Here is a 22,479-nt window from a genome sequence, read left to right as displayed (position 1 = left end):
AACTAATATTGCATTACTATAAAAAAAAACTTTTCGAACCACTCGTCTGGGAAGCTATGAAGTATTAAATAACGCATATTCTTACCAATATGGTTGTATAAACATCGTATTATAAAACGTAAATGGTATTATTATTAACAAAATTTTTAGATGACTCATAACGTCTATTTTGTAATTAACAGGATATATACTTACTGTCTTATATCAAACTTATGTTTAAGGAAAATAATTATGTTGTTTATTAACGTGATATACGATTCATGTAATACTTACATCATTTTGTAACAAAGATAAGAAAAAAACATTTTCAGTTGTCATTGAATAGGTATAGGTATATATCTGCATGGTCATTGATGTATATTCGTAAATAATAAATTAATTCGTAAATCGTGTTAAATATATTATGTATTTCTATTCCTTTGTATATCTGTATGTTCTAATTAAAAATAATAAAAAAATATTCGACAGTGTGAAATATGCCTTGAACTTTTTTTATATTATGAAATGGCAAACGAGCAAGCGGCCACCTGAATCCGCCAAAATGGCGAAGCGACCGCTACCCTTAGATATTCGCAATAGCGGATGCGTTGCCTAACCTTAATCGACGGGGAGAAGACGCACATAAAGATGTTTCCTCTTCCTATGCCTCTCCACCGCCGTCAAATCCACGTTCCCTTCCTAACCTATTCTTATGAGAAACAGGGTGGGAAGTAAAAGGAACTAAAGTTGGGCCTCCGGTACCACACTCATCATACGAAACGCGGAATTGCTCCCACTTCACGCCTGTCTTCTGTGTGGTCGTGGTATTTCACCGGGCAACCGGCCCATTTGTGCGAAGATAGTAAAGCGGGCTCTACCACTGTTATTACTACCAATTTTATCAACCCTTATTTCTGCCTTTACAATCTTACTGATAATTATAGAATATACCTATATTTAAAATTAAGAAACCCACACATATCCTGTTCCATAAATTTAGTGTTGCCGCAACAGGTGTACAATATTCACACTTCGTATTTGTTGACTAAACAAAATCCTAACTCTATGGTACTGGCTGAATACGAATCGAATCACTTTCTTCAAAACTTATTCAATCAGTTAGACTACAAGACAACAAGAGGTTAAAAAGGTTAATAAATTCCGCGCGAAAAACATAACCCTCTTCCAAAGACGTAACCATAGATAATCGGAAAATGTAGCTTACATTGAAGCCCTCCTGTCAGTCGGGTAAAAATAGCGTACACCAGCTTTCACCTGCATCTCAGTCCCCGTGAAATTAAAAAAATACAAAAGTAAGTAGCCTTTTTGTTCTTTATTTCATCAAGATCCGTTCAGCAGTTTAGTCTACAAACTCTAACAAAATCCATCCATCTTTCTAAACTTTACAATTTATAATATTAGTAAAATTGTATTTGTAAAACTCAGCGATTCGGCTCTAGATACTCTGCTTATGTAGACATCGTACGCAAAATATTTTTCATATTATACTATTCAGATGAGTTTGATCATAATATTAATGTCTCTATTGTGTTCCGTTCACTATATCAACATTTTTGAGTATCCCAGACTTATTACCGTTATTGTTTTTTGCTTCAATTGTTTCAACATTATATTTTATGTCTCTGTAGTTTTTAATTATGTTTTTAAAGAAATACGATCGTGAAATGCATAAAGAGATTTAAAAAAAAAACTTTTTTTTTTGATTATGAATTATCGTTGAATTTCGACCAAAGAGTAATCACCAGTTAGATATACATGATTAGATGTTATGGTTCGAAATAACTGGTTAAATTAGGATAGTCAACGGTTTACCTTGTTTAGTACCCACGCTACAAGTTACCATACACGCGCAAAACTGACGTCAAAAGAAGCCGGGGCCTGTTTTGCCAAATATATGACAGGTAGTTATAATTTATATCGTCAATATAATTTATAGTATTAAACATATCATGCACAAATAAAATGTTTTTATAACGTTCGTAAAAAACCAGAATAACCACCACTATTAGATTGTTTGAGATCCTGATATTTCGACAAAGGTTCACACACCAAGGTTAGATCATAGCGCATTGTGAGTTTCTTATAAATATTAAATTAATAAAGAACTACGAAAACTTGAAACTATAGATTACTGGCTTTCGCCCGCGACTCCGTCTGCGTAGAATTGAAAAAAATAAAAGTGTAGCCGATGTGTTCTTCCAGATTATCATCTACATCTATACCAAATTTCATCGAAATTCGTTCAGCCGTGTAGGCTACAAACTCTAACAAACATCTATCTATCCATCCATCCATCTAAACTTTCGCATTTATAATATTAGTATGATATGATTTTGCGGTCGAAGGTTCGAATTCCGCCATTCGATTATTGTCGTGAATCCTAGCACAAGCCTCATGCTTAGTTGGAGTGGTCAAAGGAGATATTAGTAAATCAACAAAAATCTTGACACGCAGTTATGTTGTTCGCTTGTCCAAATACATGTTTTTGCCACTGTCTATACAAAACAGATTTCTAGCCAAAACTAATACCGCAGCATTTATCTGCGTGGCCATTTGGCATGATTGATAGTTATATCATAGGCAAGTTCGAGGAATCCAGTTTAAATGTGATTTTTAACTAATTATTGCCGCAGCAGTATCGTCCAACCAGTTTTGGACGACGTCGAAACAAACGTGACCAGGCATCACGTGCACAAAAGATATACTTATCTAATTATCGCGGTATACGCATCTAAAACGTGTTTATTTTTTTGAGGTTATATGATAGACGATTTTATGACGACAATCGGTTGAGCTAACTGCATATAAAGTAGGAATCATAAGGTGATGATGAAGAAAAAATGTAGAAATATCAAATATCACTCTAAGGGTGAGTTGCACCATATCGCCGGTTACCATTAAAGTTAAAATTATTTGTAACGGTAATATTTGGAATAACCTTAAAATTTACTAAGGGTGAGTTACATTAACTAACTATAAACCTTAACCAGCACATTCACGATGGTTACGTCTACGGATGTTCATGATATTCGCTACACCAGTTTTGCGCTGGTCAAAATGACGTCATATATGACACTAATCATAACCGCCCGATTTTGGGCGGTTATAATTAGCGTTACGGTTAGTGTCAGTTCGGTAGTGTCAACTGTCACAAGCTCTTATCTTCAAAAGTACAAATAATGAAAAAAGTAATGGAAAAAGAAAATCTCTACTATTATCCTATACGTAATCCAGAAGAATAAAGTCTTGCGTGCTCGGGAATAATGGATTTCCAAGATGGAACTCGTAATTTGGCCAATCATTCAGTTTGGACAAATTTCGAGTGTCTAAGGCCATAGCAACAGCGCTTGTCCCTTTTCTCTTATTTAAAAAAATGTCCTCCATAAAAGGACAATTTATAATATGCATTGAGAGGACAATTTATAATATGGCAAATAAATAAGATGCATTTATATTTGTATAATTTTATTGTTTCATTTTTGCTACATATTTGAGTAGTAAAGTAAATACAGTTTCAATAATGGCCCAAACTAGTTTATTTTCACAAGAGTTTGCCATTTTCTCCATCTCCGTGGGCAAAAAGTTTATGTCACTATAAAATACCATGCGTATGATACATAAATATATACGGCGAAACATGAATTTCCAAACATTTTAATTTACGTAAATGTCATTCTTGACACCAACTTGACACTTTAGTGGCATTCAGGTTTAAATGTTTCCATTGTAAAAACGAAAAACACATAAAACCTCTGTGAGAATATGTTTTTGCACTTGTAACCCTATTAACTATAACTATAACTTTTACGATAACCGGCGATTTGATGCAACTCACCCTAAATAAGTTAGATTAGTTTGACAATTCACTTTAAATTTAGTAGGGATGGTGTATAATCAGTTATGAATCTTATCGATTTTCGATTTTTATTTTTATAGAAGTTGGAATCGATAGATTCATAGTTATAACTTATGAATAAAAAAACAACACTGTTTTCTCAAATTAATCGTGACCATTACAAAAATTGAGAGTAAATAAATGTTTATTACTATTACAGCCGTACGTAATCGAATTGGATTTCGCTATTATTTCTGTGATCGCTAAATTCTCTACACTATAATCAGTACTAGAATTGTCCTCTAAATTAGTAAATAAGAAGATAAATAACTTTAGTTGAGTTCGATAATTATTTAAACCGCATATCGATAATTCGTAATTGTTCGCTATGCGTGTTTGTTTAGTCAATACAATACCTGTCTATTAAGTACGGCATTTACCTTCGTACAAATTGAATTCGATACTTCATATGCGTCATTTATCAAACTAATCTATCTTATTTAGACAAACTATAACTATAGTTTATATCATAGCATTTTGAAACTAAAAAGAAACCCGTATGATATTCATCTCTTTAAATGTGAGGTCGTGCTATAATGGTTCATAAGCGACCTCTACCGGCCCCATTAGCACCTAGTGTTAAGTCATTGACACATGTGCGCGACAAATACACGTAATAATTACACTAATATGTTCTTACCTTTACTAGCCTTCGCTTTAAGAACGGGCGCAAATCTTTGACTAAACTAATACAAAACTGTTGTGCGATTGTCGATTGTTTCGCAGCCGATTCAACTGTTTAGTTGCACAACCAAAAATCGAGTAGTGTAACCTCCATATAAGCACATAGGAATCGAAGCGCGAATAGTTATGCGATAATTTAGTTTTAGGTGTGCTCACGTTCTAAGTCTAGCGATCAACATTTATATAGTTAGTTAAATTGATTTTGGAACAAAATAGTCAAAAATAATCCATATCTACGCAGGCTTTGTACTAACAGTGGTAGAGCCCGCTTTAACATCTTCGCACGAATGGGTCGGCTCGCCCGGTATTATACCACTCTTTTCGTCTGATGAGTGTGGTGCCGGAGGACTAATTTTAGTCCCTTTCCCTTTCCACCCTTTTCGTCAGAGGAAAGTATGGGAAGGAAACGTGGATTTGACGGTGGAGGAGACGGATAGGAAGGGGAAATGTCCCCTTTACGTGCGTCTCCTCCACCATTAATTAAGAGTAGGTAACGCATCTGAGATTGCGGATGTTTATGGGCAGCGGTCGCTTTCCATCGGTGGATTCTGGTGGTCGCTTGCTCGTTTGCCACCTTATATTATAAAAAAAAATAAACCATTACTAAGACTGTTACCATACGTCCATAAGGGGTGACTAGGCCATAGTCTACCACGCTGGCTCACAGTGGGTTGGTTTATTTCACATATATCTTTAAATTTAGGAAAATTTAAAGAAAATATATTTGGTCAATTATTTAAATAACTACGATTTTCTTTGTTTATGTAATAAAGTTTTCTTACGTATACACTCTCAAGGATATATTCCCTATAAATTTTCTTCATATGACACGGTGTCATTAACATTGTAAACAACAATTTACAAAAAGTTTTGTTTACAGCATTGCTCGTTTGACACGACCCTGAAGTAAAAAATTCTATGATTTCTATAAACGTTTAAAAAAACATAACTAACCTATAAATTAAAAAAAATAATCTTTTAAAAATAACATCAACAATTTTTTACAGATAATAATGGAATACATTTAAATTATGGGTTGAAGAAAAAATAAAAGTTTGATTGACTTTGTATGTGGCTTGTATTTTTGTGAACATTTTCCTGTTATTTCCAATGAGTGACAAGTAAATGTTGCGAAACATAGTAAGGCAGGACACGGTCAAATTAATTTTATTGATCGAATTAATATACTAGCTGTGTCCGTGCGGCTTTATTCGCATGAAATTATAAAAACTGTATTTTATTGTTTACATTTGTCAAATTCTCAATTGCAAATGTCAAAATTACCGTTACCATACTAACCTTGCTTTCATATGCATTTTTGATAGTGGAGCCTGCTTAACATCTTCGCACTGCAGGGCCGGCTCGCCCGGTGTAATACCACGACCACACAGAAAACTGGCTTGAAGTGGAAGCAATTCCGCGTTTCGTCTGATGAGTGTGGTGCCAGAGGCCTAATTTTAGTCCCTTTTCCTTTCCACCCTTTTCTTAAGAGGAAAGTGGATTTGACGGTGGAGGAAACGCATGTGAAGGGGAAATGTCCTCTTTATGTGCGTCTCCTCCTCCGTCAATTAAGGGTAGGCAACGCATCTGCGATTGCGGATGTTTATGGGCAGCGATCGCTTTCAAAAATGTTACACCGTTATAAAGATAGTTTAACTATAACATAATTTCATGCGGACAAAGTCGCGAGCACCAGCTTGTTTATGATAAATAAAAAGTTTTCTCTGTCATACTTATACATAAGAATGTTAATACGTTAGAAACATGTCTCTCTGAAACCTGAAATTTCAGGATCGTATGAACGTTTAATTTGCCACATAAAGTATAACTATATGTGTATAAAGCATAAAAATTATAGTAATTCCGATTAGTATGAGTAATCTAATATTCATATATTCTGTTTTCTAGTGAGAAACATTAAATTAATATGACTAATGTAGCCATAGAAAATAATAATATACACAGACGCAACGTTGCAGCGCTTCAAATTCGATAAATACTTTTTAATAATTTTCTGTTGAATCCAAGTGTACACAACAGAGTTCTATACATGTAAATTACGCATATTAGGATCCACATCTAAAATTAATAAGTAATAGATAATAATTTGAATTAATTTTGTGGTTAAAAACATTTACAACTGTATCCGCGTTTGGGTATCATTGCCATAACTTTAGGCCTGCGTAGGTAAAGTGCGTCATCTAACAAGTTCGCGTTGTTATGTTTTTTAAATTTATCTGAACATCGAATCTGTGACATACGAATGTGAACCGATGATATAGGCGAGGAAGGCTCTACAAGGGACAGTTTAGTTGTGGATTTCGCAATCATCGGACGTGCCTTAACCCACATTAGCTTATCCACGATATCGCAATATCAGTTAAAATTATTACAATAACAACGATCAGAAAAAAGTGATTTTTTAAATTTTTATTGGTATGTACTTTATTTTTCTTTTATTTGTTTTTAAAAATTAAAAAATTAATTTACATAATTATTTAGAATAAACAAACACGAAAGTATAATCTGGACATTCCCTTAATTTTTCCAATTTATTCATTAGGGACATAAAATAAAAAAAAAAAAACTAAAAGTCCAGTAAAATATTACGTTTACAAGACGCCAGCTTCATAGTGGTTAAATATACGATTTAGACATCTAACGGTCGTAGGTTCGAAGTTCGAATCTCGCTATCAGCATGAACCATAATAAGCACACGCGGATTTTATTTCGAAAAGTTAGTAATATTGAAACAAATGTTAGTTACTAATTTTATTTTAATTACTCATCTGTTATTATTACATCGAAAATTATATTTTTTAATATGCTACCGATAAATATACAGTAATCGTTAACTAGTATTTGATATTATTTTGTTTTTAAAACAAAAGAGTATTTTTGAAATTCCTAACCTTAAAAGCAGATTAATTTTATAAAGAGAATTGTTAATCAACAGAGGGATCACATTTATTTTAACTACATAATATAAGGTATTAACATAGTTTGATAAGAAAAAAGACAATTTCCTAAAGCGAACGACCTAAAAGATAAATTTTGGAGCCATTTATCGTATCCGCATTTTGCACTTACTAATATATTGTGCATATATGTTGGTACATTACATACTATGATTTTCGGAATTCCTTAGTGTTAATATTTTACACAAACCCTGTTTGGACCTAATCAAATATGTTTATACAGTTCCCATGCTTGTAAATCTCGGAACCAAAACAACACAATATTTCTATATAGATTTTAATCGACTTTAAACCCTGTTTTTGAATGTGTTACGTTAAATATGGGAACACTTAGCAACTAATGAGAATATAAAAAAAAAATAAAACCGCCAGTTAGAAACTTTAAAAAACTATTTAGTAGTTAATAAAATTTTGTAGTTAATTTCGAGATTTAAAACAACTTACTGGAGCATCGAAGGCTTTAGTTTATTTAACTAGCGCTTAGCGTGATATTTTTGTACCCAACATTCAGAATCTTTTTATCATACTTATTCAATTAAGGTTTTCTTTGTGAAAATCAAAGAACTCTGTATGAGACTCTACTTTCCTAATATCGAAGTTAGTTATTTCAGTTTTTACAGTCAGAATGAAAGAGATGTCAATATATTTTCGGACAAATCTATCATCAGTGATAACAATTATGTTGTTCCATATTCTTTTAAAGTGATATTGAACGTTAAAACATTGTAAATTAATAAAAAAAGATTGGGTGAATGTCCTGCAAGTAGTTAAATAATAAATAAATAGTATGAATGAATACAATTTTATAACTAGGTCGAGGTTGTAAGAGAAATAAACAATGTATTTAAAAAATAAAAGCTTTGGTAAACAAAACAACATCTACAAAAACAAAATGGCGCGCTCACAGTTGTCAACTTTACCTTTTTCTCTATACCACAATCTTGATACAAACTTTTTAAATATTAGACATACTAGCTTTCGCCTGCGACTCCGTCCGCGTGGAATTTAGAAAAAAAACAAAAGTAGCCTATGTGTTCTTCCAGAATATTATCTTCATCTGTACTAAATTTCATCAAAATCTATTCAGCCGTTGGCTACAAACTCAAACAAACATCCATACATACTATTTATCTAGACTTTTGCATTTATAACATTAGTAAGATAATATTGTTTTACTTTGTTATATCGACAATTGGACAGTTCTACAAGTCAATCAGTACAATACAGAACTAAACTAATTAGTTATTTCTTAAAGATTACGACCTGCAACTAAGGTATCTTTAAAATAATATTTACTTTAAACACAAGGCCGTAATGAAAAGTAAATTGCATAATTTTTACTCTACTTTTAAAAAATGGATTAAGCAACCGCTTATAGTATGTGTCGATAGTAAGGTTGTGCTTTAATTAGCGGTTATTTGACCTTCATTAAGTCACAACATAACATTTTATGTAATATTCTGTAAACAAACAAATAGGTTATTCTGGCTTTCTATATAGTGCATTAAAATTCGTTACGTAGTTTAAATATCTAAGCATACACTGGGACAGAAACAGTGGGTAATAACTTTGTTTTCTACCATATGCTAATATTAGTTACAAGCAGTTTCTTGCGATTTGGCGTGAAATTAAAGAAAAAAACAAGAAAAAATATAGCCCATGTTGCTCGCAGATAAATTACCTTTCTAACGGTGAAAGATTTTTTTAAATCGGCCCATCCCCTTTGCCGGCGTCTGCTTACTTTTTTCTTTTTAATTGCAATTTACATATGGTAACTTTGATACATTTTTTAAACAAGGAAGTTTTACAAGTACACGTACTTAAGATTTACATTACTAGTAACTAGTTTATTTCCTATGAGGCCCTCTTAATAATTCGCTAACAGTTATGTTAATTTTATAAGGTCGCCCGTCACCCACATTAAATTTCCGAGGTCAAAATATAAAAATCATACAATTAAAACGCATTAACCTAAAATTATACTAATTGACATACTTTTATGTAAAATTTATTATTGAACTTCGCAATTTTAATTAAAAAAGTATCTAATCCCTTTACAACACAACATATTTGAAATAACAAAAAACATGACACAAAATAATTAACTTTAGATGGATGCATGTTTATTAGAGTTTTCCTCATAAACGACTGTATAGTTTGGAATCAACACTTTTTTATAAATTCTACGCAGACAGAGTCGCGGGCAACAACTAGATTGAAATAATTTTGCATATAAACAACTTCCGACTTTATAAGTTAACATAAAAAATATATAAATCGATTATGTTGTAATTACATAAGTTAATATAATAGTCAAGGTGAGCCCTTAATGTTCCGATTCGCCATGGAATCTATGATTAGATTAAAAAAAACTAAAAAAATAACAAAATCGTATAAAACGTAACTATGTATTTCCTGAAGGATACAATATCCAATCACTGATATATCTATAGATGTAAGCAAGCTCTCTCAGGCTGGTGAATTCTGTCTATGGTTTTTGGCATCTTTAAGGTTATTTACCAATTTAGTTTTAATTGATATGCCCATAATGTTATCTATGATTATCTGTATAGCGAAAAAAACTACGCAGCGTGTAACTGTTATTATATTTTGCACTATATTATGGGGAACTAAATATAGCGAAAACTATATGTGTTGGCATTTTTTAAAACATAAACTTGGGGTCGAAATTCCAACGTGCGTGTCATCCCTTTAAATTACGCGATCTGCGCATCTTTTAGCGGGAAATTGCGAACCGCCATGTTTGAATGGCATTGTACATTAAGTTAATCAAGTTTATTGAGGTTATGTGCATGGTCATCATATTGTTAGTTAATGGATTGTTATATCTAACACAATATTACATTAAAAGTCACGTACGATATTACGATAACTTACTTGATTTGTAGGTTATTGTTAATCTAACCAATAATTTATTATTTGCAACATTAATATACAGCAAAAGTAAATGATTTAAACAAGAATCATAACTGGTGACTATGATACGTTGATTATCTTCTAATTTTCTGATTAAGAGCTTGCGCATGAAACTAAACTATCGCACAACTGTTTATTCTCGTTTTGATTACACACTACTCGATTTTTAGTTGTGCAACTAAACAGTGGAATTGGCTGCGAAACAATAGACAATCGCAAAACACATAATGCGATAATTTAAATAAAGGTGTCCACTCTAAATATCTGTAACTATAAATCGTTTAATTTTTTTTAAGAGATATTCATGAACTCATCCACTTGCCCTTATCCCTTATGGAGGGTCGGCACAGTATGTGCTGCTCTCCATACATCTCTATCAGCCGTCATATCTGAATCCACTCCTTTCTTAAGCATATCTTTCTTCACACAATCCATCCATACTTTCTTCGGTCTTCCTCTTCCTTTGTAGCCATCCACATTCAATCTCAACACTTTAAGAGATATTCATAAAGGACTAAAAAAATTTAACTGCTTTCGGGGAAAAAAAAACAAGTATTGTATGTATGTAACTTTATTTCCCGCCCCCGCCCCGGCTTATCATCTATCCTTCAAGGTTTTTATTTAAACTACAAGTGAATAATGATTAAAGTGAATAAACTACTAATTCAAAATGTAAAATAAAGATAATTTATTTTATAATAACTGCCTGTCTAGATCTAACAGTTAATCAATTTGTACTAAGCAATCATGTACAGTCTAAAAAGGGCGTAGTGTTACGTGCGTGCTAATAATGCCTTAGCCTTAATAACATTCCTAAGGCAATAGACCTCGATTGTTACAACAATACGAGGACAAGATAATATTATACTATAATTAAGGAATTCATGGCTTAAAAAGCAGGAACTCGAAACTTCAAGTCCGCTATACGACCACACAGGATACAACCCATATGTTTTAGTTACGTAGTGTGACATTTTGTTAGTGGAGAAACAATGCAGTGATTTTAACACCACAGTAGAAAGTGACAGTTAACCTAATTTATTTTTTTGTGTAGCTAATTAGTTTGTTTTAAGGATAATGCAATACGCAATTGAAAAGCTTACGTTTTGTTGATTTTAACGTAACGTTGCATTCATATTTATTCTATGTAATTAGTTAACGAGTAATATGTACAAGATGAGTGTGGGACACGCCTTTTCGGTCAACGATCCCATTTTGTTAAATAAGTATAGGTATATATGTTATCTATGTTTATACTATTATAAAGGGGTAAAATTTGTATTTTTGTATGTATTGAAATAACTCAAAAACTACTTTACAGATTTTAAAAATTCTTTCACCGTTATTTTTCTACCGGTAATTTGTCTGTGATTAACATAGGCTGTATATTTTTTTATCACTCGGGCGAAGTCGCGAGCGAAAGCTAGTAATCATCATCACCAGCTCACTATACGTCCCCACCGAGGGGCTCGGAGCCTACCCTAATACGGGGTGACTAGGCCATAGTCAACCACGCTGGCCCATTGCGGGTTGGTTGACTTCACACATATCTTTGAATTTCTTCGCCGATATGTGCAGGTTGCATCACGATGTTTTCCTTCACCGTAAGAACGTCGGGTAAATTATGTACATATGAAAATTCGAATAATCGAAAATCACATTGGTACACGGCGGGATGCGAACCCAAGACCTGTAGATTACAAGTCAAGTGCTTAAACCACTGAGCCACCGACGCTCCCAACAAGCTAGTAATGAAGGTAAATAATTAATTGCTTGTACGCTAAGAAATACTGTTAACGTAGATTTTTTTTGTAGTGTTACAATACGTACTAATGTCGCTTATGAAGTTGCGAGATTTATTTTTAAAAAACGCCTTATATCTATTATTGTCTATGATTACTTCGTTAAATGTTTAAACTCCTAAAGAGTGTAAGACGGAATATTCCAATATTCTTGTTTGTCTTTTTTGCGATGTATTTTTAAGAACATTCATAACAACTATCTTAGACGGTGTATGAACTTTTCAAATTGTCGCGATATATTTGCCAAGCTATTATCTATCTTATTACAATACGTTAGGTAATAATCTTTACATTACATTTATTACTGTAACGTCCGCGTCTTCGTCGGTTATTGACGGAGCAATGTTTGCTGTTCGCTTAGCGGCCCTCCATTGCCAACTCGACTTGTTTGTCTTCGCTAAGTGCACACTGAGTGCTACGTTTATACAGTTAATGTACTATTTGTTACGACTCCGTGACTTTTTGTTTTATTTTTTGTTAATAATCGACAGGATTTGCTTAGTCTTACTAATATTATAAATGCCAAAGTTTAGATGGATGGATGTTTGTTAGAGATTGTAGCCTAAACGGCTGAAGGGATCTCGATGAATATATAGCATAGATGTAGAGGATAGTCTGGAAGAACACATAGGCTACTTGCTTTTGTTTTTTTTTAATTCCGCGTGGACGGTGTCGCGGGCGAAAGCTAGTTAATAGTAATTTTAAGAGACAAAACAGTTTTTTTAAATACGATTGGCATCCATCACTATTGAAGTTACAAACCCAAACAATAAATTAGAGTTCAATGCTAATACATCTTATACTTTACTCGTTTTCCTTGTAAATTTTCTTTCGTAATAATCGTTAAATGAATCACGTATCGGACGTGACCGACGAGATCGTCGCACTGACGTACCGCCTTGAATAATGTTTACTTTTTAATAAAAGTATGTATTTAAATTTGGTTATTCGGAGTTATTCTTACTGACAGTCAAATTTTACTCAATGTTTTTCCGCGGGATAGCTAAAATAATTCGAACGCATTTTGATATATCAAAGACAAAAAAAATCCTCTTCTATATATGTAATACAATTGAAGTGTCTGTAATATCAAAAGAAAAATTCCAGATTTCGGGAAGATGTATTTGCGTCTCTGATAACGAAAATTGCATTTAATTTTTTTGTTTGTCTGTCTACAAGACGCGTTTGTCTGGGTAATGTCCGAAAGGGTTGGGCCGATAACGACCGGACTTTCTCTAAAGGGAGGCTGACATAAGCGAGCATATAGCCTTTTTTATCTTTACATTGCATAGAGAAGTCTCGAGCAAAACCTAGTTTAATTATAAAACATAAGCACTTAATGCTTTTCTAAGAAATTAGTCTGTAATCGAAAATAGGAAGAGGAAGGCGTGTAGTGCAAAAATATGAAAAATGATATTTGTACGCGAATTAAAACAGAATCCGCGAAATATAAACAAATGATAATGGTATGTTTTTTTTTAACGTTCAATCTGTCATACAAGCGACGATATTAGCATGGTCGTGCAATCGAGCAATAGCGAATTATCTATACTGACGTACAAAAGAGGTTGAATATGAAATTTTAGTACTGGTTAATAACAATTTAAAAAATGCCAAACGAAACTAAAAAAAACAGACTAACTAAATACACAATCGGCTACAGAAGTTTTTCAAATTGATCCTTCCACTGTTTTATAGAATATTAAAAAGTTCATTTTTTTATATGTTTTTATAGAGCGCCAGTTACTTAATCTAATAAACTAAAAAAGGCAATTAAATAGTTAGTAAAAATTACAATATTCTCTAAAATGTTTATTATTACAAACGTAAATATTGTTTTTATAGATGCGTATTATGGTGTTATTATTAAGACGAACCCGGTCTGCGATCACACAGTTTTTGCGATCATAAATAGATTTTGGCACCTTTTGTACTATGCAATGTTTTAACCTTCAATGCGTTAGAGAAATACATTTTAAAATTGTGTAGATAGTTTGAATAGTTACATTATGTAAACAATGTTTTAGGGAGTTTTGTAATCATTTTTTTAAAACAGTTAAAACATTAATGTAACAAGTATCATGTGGTAATTATTTTTTTCGGTGTGTAAAAAAAATTGTGTAAAAACTAAATATGTTTGAGAAGGTTCACGAACGTTTGTTGGCCTTATTTCTATTGTAAAGGTACGTACCATTGGAAAAAAAACAAACTGTAGCATATTTATTTACGAGTTTCTCACAAAAATATTTTAACAAATTTACTGAGACTTTGTTTAGTTTTTTTTTATATGGATTTTTTTTATTTTTTTATTTGCATTTTTGTCCGTTATTTTAATATTTTAATGTAACTAATTTTTTTATTGTTTTGCAACATTTTGCAAGTAATTTAAATAATTAAAAAGAACAATAAACTTTTTATCAATGGTACCTTTTGTTATGAATTTGTTTCGTAAAACTCGTAAAAATGACTTCATAAAACGAGCCTTATCGTTATCTGATACCACCCTCTGATGATTTTGCCTTTTATTTTATATTTGCTTTTTTCTGTCTTTTTTATACGTAATGCAGCGAATTGAAATAAATTCGTAGCGTAAAACTCTCGTAACGAAACAAATTTCCTTCATAAGTTCTACAAACATGGTCAAATTAACTATTCTTTGTTGACCTAAAGTGGGAACTGCTTTTTTTGTCACCGGGCGAGCCGGTCCATTCGTGCGAAGATGGCGGTTTCCACTGTTAGAATATTATTGAAATTCGTAGTTTTATTATACGGCAGTGTCTTGTTTTTTATTTTTTTAACTAACATGGCGTTGTTCTTTTACAGATATTACGTATTGAAAATGGTTGCCCGGCCGCTGTCACCAGTGGGCGCTGTGATACCGCGGTTCTTTGCCGGACGTCATGTTCTTATTACGGGGGCTACGGGATTTATGGGCAAGGTAACTTACTGATAAATTTACATTTTTCACATCATTAGTCATTACTTTAAATAAAAAAAATGAAATTCTTGGGCGTCGCTAACTAGAACAGGTTTTATAAAGTATTTTTTTTGTATAGAGTATCTAATTAAATAAAAAATCAATAGTATAAACGATATTATCTGTAAAGAGCTTTTAAGATCAAAAGGAACCATGGTATGGACATAAACGAAGAGATGAGCACAAAAGTAAACTGATTGTATTGGCTACAAAGAAATGTGAAAGCCGAAGTATGTAAGGATGGATGGATATAAGATATTGTCTATGCGATTTCTATGAAAACCTGTTACATTAAACCTACTTTAACATTTGATATTTAGAAAAGTAGCAAAATATTAACTGTTAAGATGATGTGCGTAACGGAATTCGTTCGTCGCACGTGACTATGGCAAAATAACTAGTTGAGAACACGTGATTTTTTACTTCTAAACTTACCAACGGCATAACGAACTTTTAAGTCAACTGGTTTAATACATAAATACTGGTTGAATATAGTTTTTTTTTTAATATAGATGGACCAAAAAACCGAAAAAACATACTGGTTATAAAAAGGTTTTAGTATCAAGGACCTCATTTGTTTCAAATGAGTTCACTTGTTTATCGCTTACATAAGAATCCATACAACGTTTTAGTTATATCAATGTTTCATTTTTATTTACTTTGATAACATATTTCAAATGCGTAAATTATTTTCAATTTCGAAAAGTTTATCTATACTTCTTTACTATTATAGTAAAGCGTATACACACACTTCTTTGTTGCCAAAGATGTCAGCAATTACAGCATATTTTTTAATAATTCTTTTTTAATAAAAAGCCCTACACTTAAGTCACGCTTTAGGTTTTATTTTTACGCCATTAATCTTAGGAGGTAAATAATTTGGATAAAACTCTTAATGTGGGAAAGAGACCATAAGTTGCTGCCATCATCAAGGAAGCAAGGTTGCCATGGTTTGTCATCATGTCATGTCATTTTGACATTTGTAATTGAATTTGATGCGAATGAAGTCGCACGGGAACAGCTAGTTCTCACTAAATGGCTAATAATTTCGAATTCAAATACCTAAATAACAATAAATCGTTTATTCAGGCTCGCTTAACCGGTCCGTCCGTAACATATGAGATCTTTTGAACATTGCATTAAAATGTGGATTTAAACTAAGAGATTGGGCATTGTGCGGAATCAAGTGACGATCATTTCATTCTGGAATTAGATACCTACTGGCTTTTGTTAACAAAAATACGATTTGTAAACATTTCCACGATGACGCAATCGCTTTCCACATTAAGATTTTTTTTTCATTTACATTTATTTAAAAGGAAATAATAAGCCAACTCTATTTATTATATTATATACTATAATAAAACTAATATTACACAAGGTCAATAAGTTAATTTACAGTTAATATATACAGTTCCGGTTTACCGCCTTTCAAAATGTTAGTAAAGTTACGTTGTGTATTCAAGAACTTATTGTTTACTTCATTTCATAATTTAAAGTCTTTTATAGTTGTTTTAACTTATCATAACCTCAAACTATAATCCTCATAACTGTAATAGAAGCTCTGTTCTGACAGTTTCAACTGAACACGACGAACTGTGGTAGAGCCCGCTTTAACATCTCCGCACTGTAGGGCCGGCTCGCCCGATGTAATGCCACAACCACACAGAAAACAGGCGTGAAGTGGAAGCAATTCTGCGTTCCCTCTGACGAGTGTGGTGCTGGAGGCCTACTTTTAGTCCCATTCCCTAATATAAGGCAAAACTTTACACAAGCCTACGACGGTTGAACTGTTCAGTTGCTAATGTCAAAACTCATATGTTGATAGTGTTTGAATAATAAAATATTTATTAATTGTTTTAGGTTCTGATAGAAAGGCTATTAGCGACTTGTCCTGATATAGGCTGCTTATATCTTTTGCTCAGACCCAAGAAGGAGATAGCACCGGAAAAGCGTTTGCAACAGCTGAAACAGTCTCAGGTTAGTGGAATTATTAAATTATAGGTTATGTTGAATGACTTTTTAAGTACCTAATTAATTATTCAAACCGTAATTACTTGTTATTATATTGCTATTTCTATGCTTCAGCGATCACATTAACATCTATGCTATTTCTAAAAGAATATTCGATTACGATTCATTTTTGAATTCAATAGTAATTATTCTTTATATAATCTTATGTTTTATTGCTTAGGTATTTGACGTGATACGTCAAACTAATCCTGCACAACTGGATAAGCTGCGAGTGCTGCCGGGGGACGTTTCGGAACCCGGACTCGGGTTGCCACAATCTGCTCTTCATATTCTAAAAGAGGTATTATTATTATTTATTTAAGAGTTTGCATTGCCTATATTTTGTTATTACAATAAAGAAAAATTGTTTACATGTTTAATTAGATTTTATCGTCGAAACTCATTTTTGTTAACTTAACAACTATTAACTCACTTTTAGAATAACAAAAAAAAAACTAAATAAACGTGGCTTTCCTGTGAAATAATAACAAAATAAGAAATTAAAACGAATAAAAGTTAGCTACATTTTATTTTTTTATTACCAGGTGTCGATAGTGTACCATTCTGCTGCAACTCTCAGATTCGACGAGCCCCTGCCGATGGCTGTGCGGCAAAATGTTCTGTCAGCGATGCGCATGATGGAGCTCTGTGACCAGCTGCCAAATATTGAGGTAATTTTTGTTTTATTAAATGGCAACACCTGTTGCAAATGTCTATGGGCAGGGATCGCTATTTTGACAAAATTAAATGGCTGTGTACTCTTTTTGCACTAAAAATGTGCAATTCATCGCATATGATCGCATAACAATGTCATGAACATCGAAATTACATGAAATTAAAACGCAAATATGCTTTACACTTTAAAGCAATATCATAAAACAACAAACTCAGTAAAAAAATGTACTTGACCATAAAAAAGTTCATATCGCGTGTTATGTGATGATAAGTCAAATATTGAATTAATTTTTGCCGCTCTAAAGTAGCTCTTTATATGGTGTTTACTTTAATCGCTTACCTAAAAAAAACTGCTTCATTGTAAAGATAAAATCTTGAATGCTGTTAACTATATTAAGTATACGAAGTTTTTTTTTATATTTTTTTAAACGTAGTTCATTAAAGTTGATTCTTTTCTTCTTAGCTTGTTTTTTATGTCGAATAAAATATCCCGCCTACCGTGTTTAATTTCAATAAATAAAATAAGAATTTAATTGATTTTAAAAATTATGTTTTAATACAATTTTATAGCATTTTTTGCTCTTACTAACTATTAGTGGTGGGACCGAGCTTGTGCAGTTAAACTGCTGTCATATAGATTGAACTTTTTAATTAATTCCAGGCGTTCATGCACGTGTCGACCGCTTACAGCAACTCGGAGAAGTCGCGCGTTGAAGAGAAGGTTTACGATCCGCCCGCGCAGCTGCACCATCTGCTGTCATTGCTGGACGTTGTACCTCAGCCTATACTGTCCACTATTACATCAAAGTAAGTTTGTTGCCCCTTAGATTCAGAACATAGTTAACTCGGAAGTAGATTTGGCACGTACCTAACAAGTATTCTATACTACCCCATGTGCCAACTCAAGCAGTACATCTCATATCATTTTTTTACTGTAATAAAATAATCTACATCTTAAAAAAAAGCAAGAATGTAAACCACCTTAATAATTTTTTTTTTTATTTTAGGTACATATCTCCTAAGACCAACACGTATACCTTCACCAAAGCGATGGCGGAGGAAGCAGTCAGGCTGCACGGCACACAGCGGTATCCCACAGCGATATTCCGCCCTTCTATAGGTAACAATCACATTCCAATAATTAAAAATATAATTTATTTGTCTATTGCTATTCAAAAGTTCGTTGTGTAATTTTTTGTTACGTTTTTCCAGTGGTATCCTCACTCCAACACCCCTTCCCCGGATGGATAGAGAACCTGAACGGCCCTAGCGGCATCATAGCCGCTGCGGGGAAAGGACTTCTGCACGTGTTCACAGTGAAGGAATCCGCTCGCGCTGACATGTTGCCCGTAGACATCGCCATAGACACGCTCATCGCCGCCACCTGGGAGACAGCCATAGACAAGTACGTTATAGTTTTAGAAGAAAAAATAACGTTGACTGGAATACTGGCCGATCAGAAAAAAATATCTCCAATATATGCCACTTTAAACGACAACAAGACCAAAAAAAGATATTTATTAAATGACTTGTCGCTCGTCTTTTGTCTTTCTCTATTGCTTCTTCATGCCTTTTAGTCTTCTTTTTAATTTTCTACTTCATTTTCGTCCGCGGGTAAATAGAAATTGTAATAAATATAATCTATGTTTCGCAATGATAACGTGGAATGGTGAATGAACTTATGAAATCGGCCTAGTAGTTTCAGACTTATTTCAATTCATATGAAAATACAGATTCCACCATTTTGCAGTGTATTTCTAAACAAGTACGCATTTATTCCACAGATCAAAAGACGTCCGAGTGTACAACTGCAGCACACAAGAGAACCCAACAACGTGGGGACATTTTGAAGTCTCTATTCGGAATTACATTCGCGAATACCCATTGAATAGTGTTGTTTGGTATCCATCCGGCACTGGAGTAGAGAATAGGTACTTATTTTATCACTTCAAATGGTAAATTACAGTAAATTTCTATATGGTACATGGTATTAATAAAAAAAACAATTTCAGATACGCGCAGAAGATATTGGAATTTTCCCTACAGACATTGCCGCTGCATGCCGCCGAGTACATACTGCGTAGTGTCGGAATGAAGCCACAGTAAGTTTTAACCCATTACTTTAAGTAATAAATCAAACTGATTTTATTCACTCTTAAAAAACAATTAGATATATTAAGATTAGCTATTACTCGTAACTTCGTCCGCGTGTGATTTTAAAATATAAAAATACAGCCTATGTTATTCACAGATAACGTAGCTTTTTAACGGTGAAAGAATTTTTGAAATCGGCCCAGTAGTTTTGAAGTTATTTCAATACATGCAAAAATCCAATTTTTTCCTCTTTATTATGTTAGATTACGATTTACATTTCTACTTTCAGAATGAACCTCATCACAGCATCTCAGAAGATGAGCGCAATGAATGGTGTCCTCGGCTTCTTCGCCCTCAACGAATGGGATTTCGAAACGCACAATGTACAGAAACTTCGCTCTCGTTTGTCAGTAGAGGATCGAGCTATTTACAACTTGGATCCTAATACTATCAAGTTAGTATACTAAACGAATTTAATATCAAATTGTAATTTTTGACCAGTGACTATATTTTACAAGCTTAATTTAAACTATTCCTTCACTATTTTCGTTACATGACAGAGAAGAAAGATACAACATAAGGAGTAACAAAGAGAGAGAAAAGACATTCTGTTTCGTTCTCTTGGTCTGGCAAACTAAATGTTTTCTATTTTTACTGCCCATATATTTTAGTTATTTATTTTATTTACTTACAGTTGGGAAGATCTCTACAGAAACTTCGTTAAAGGCACGAGGCGATACCTTCTGAAAGAAAAGGACCAAGATATAGAGAAGGCAAAGCGGCATATGCAGAAGTAAGTTTCTGATATTTTCACTGTCACTAACATATTTTTTGTTAAAAAGTACTAATTACTTTGCTTTATGGTCCTTTTACATTATTAAGTTACTAGCTTTCGCCCGCGACTCTGTCCGCGTAGCATTAAAAAAAACAAAAGCAAATACCCTATGTGTTCTTCCAGACTATCCTCTACATTTATACCAAATTTCAACGAAATCCATTCAACAATTAAGGCCACAAACTCTAACAAAAATCCATCCATTCATCTAAACTTTCGCATTTATAATATTACTAGCTTTCGCCCGCGTCTCCGTCCGCGTGGAATTTAAAAAAAAATAACAAAGTATGTGTTCTTCCAGACAACGTTCTACATCTATTCCAAATTTTATCCCGTTCAGTTGTCTAGGCTACAAACTCTAATAAACAACCATCCATTTCGCATTTATAATATTAATAGGATATATTAGTTCTAACTCGTATTCTCGTTTTTCAGAATGTATTACCTCCACAAAGGTGCAATAATGTTCACGATACTGCTGGTGTTCAGACTGCTGCTGCAGAACCGATACATGCGGGATCTGGTTTACGGCATTCTGAGGCTACTTATGTACATCGTCAGTACAACATATTCACGAGTTACAGCACAAGTATAGCTTAATTATACGTAAAAATAGATTTATAACCTTCAAAAAACTTTTATACGATTTTAGTTTAAAAACATATCGCGGGAAGCGTTTTTTTTTTCTTATTTATTTCTCTCAGTTACTTGTTTAGGCAGCATTTTACGAAGTCAAAAATAATGAATGTTGACTTTTGAACAGTTTTCGCAACTATGGACAAAATGACTTTTTAATTTAAATATTATTGTGATAGTTATTAAGTATAGATCCTTATTATTCATATTTGTATGTCTGTTTGTACTGTTTCTATTTTTCATAGCAGGTAAAAACGTGAATTATACACAGCCTCTCTAAAAAAGCTCAATTTATTACGAAAGGTCTATTAGTGTTTAAGTAGTATATATTGTATTATCTGTGGTGTAAATATATACTGTTTAAGAGAAGTGATAATATTGGTATGTTAGGATTAAGAACACTATTTATATAAGTTTGTTATAAACTTAAGCTTCTTCATTTAGAGCTTTTTGTTATTCTTCTATTCTACTTCAGTCTACCTTTTTTCTGCCATTGGGTTTTTTATGTGATTTTAAGCTATATTGACAATATTTTGTGGTAACGCTAACACTTAGCACATACGTATCGTAGGATAGATAGAGTATTTATTTTCTTAATGTATTCAAACACTGCATCCTATTATTGTAAATTATGGAGGAGGGATGTTAGCTTGGTGTTGGCTTCGTGTTATTATTTTTTATATTAAATTTAGGATTATATCAAAAATCATGGTAATTAAGTTATAATTGTACACTCAAATTAAAATAATTTTCAGTATTTTAGTTAATTAAGCATAAAAGTGTTACGAAGATTTCAAAAAAAAATTAATTACATTTATTGGGAAATATAACAAGTACTGTTTCAACTTTGAGTTGGATATTTTTATGTAAATGTACCAATAAAAATTATTAACTTTTAACACGTTTAATTTTTTTACCTTTCATATTAATTAATTAACGAAACGCCTGCAAAA

At 32.8% G+C, this 22,479-nt stretch overlaps 1 protein-coding gene across 2 annotated transcripts; it reads left to right on the top strand.

The window, feature by feature from the left end:
• The first annotated feature begins 1,243 nt into the window (after window positions 1-1,243).
• On the top strand, window positions 1,244-22,265 carry LOC106107009 (fatty acyl-CoA reductase 1-like). Of its 2 annotated transcripts, none has more exons than XM_013287677.1 (13): window positions 1,244-1,292; window positions 15,120-15,234; window positions 17,137-17,253; window positions 17,468-17,587; window positions 17,832-17,957; window positions 18,623-18,768; window positions 18,969-19,081; window positions 19,174-19,366; window positions 19,746-19,892; window positions 19,974-20,063; window positions 20,345-20,509; window positions 20,750-20,848; window positions 21,326-22,265. In XM_013287677.1, the coding sequence occupies exons 2-13, from the start codon at window positions 15,136-15,138 to the stop codon at window positions 21,483-21,485; spliced, it is 1,575 nt and encodes a 524-aa protein (XP_013143131.1). In that variant the 5' UTR covers window positions 1,244-1,292; window positions 15,120-15,135; the 3' UTR covers window positions 21,486-22,265. The 2 variants fall into 2 exon arrangements, with proteins under 2 accessions (XP_013143131.1, XP_013143130.1); XM_013287676.1 differs by lacking the exon at window positions 1,244-1,292 and adding an exon at window positions 14,287-14,479.
• The last annotated feature ends 214 nt before the right edge of the window (window positions 22,266-22,479 follow it).

Source organism: Papilio polytes, unplaced genomic scaffold (assembly GCF_000836215.1).
Source record: "Papilio polytes unplaced genomic scaffold, Ppol_1.0 DF822067.1, whole genome shotgun sequence".
Lineage (NCBI taxonomy): Eukaryota > Metazoa > Arthropoda > Insecta > Lepidoptera > Papilionidae > Papilio > Papilio polytes.
This window is presented reverse-complemented; position numbering and strand designations above follow the sequence as displayed.

What these genes read in the sequence shown, in the direction of transcription:
- LOC106107009 (XM_013287677.1), top strand. Translation starts at nt 15,136, where the DNA reads ATGGTTGCCCGGCCGCTGTCACCAGTGGGCGCTGTGATACCGCGGTTC. An exon ending in TGGGAGACAGCCATAGACAA is followed by an intron (nt 19,367 to 19,745) that starts GTACGTTATAGT and finishes TTTATTCCACAG; the next exon opens with ATCAAAAGACGTCCGAGTGT. An exon ending in GCAAAGCGGCATATGCAGAA is followed by an intron (nt 20,849 to 21,325) that starts GTAAGTTTCTGA and finishes CTCGTTTTTCAG; the next exon opens with AATGTATTACCTCCACAAAG.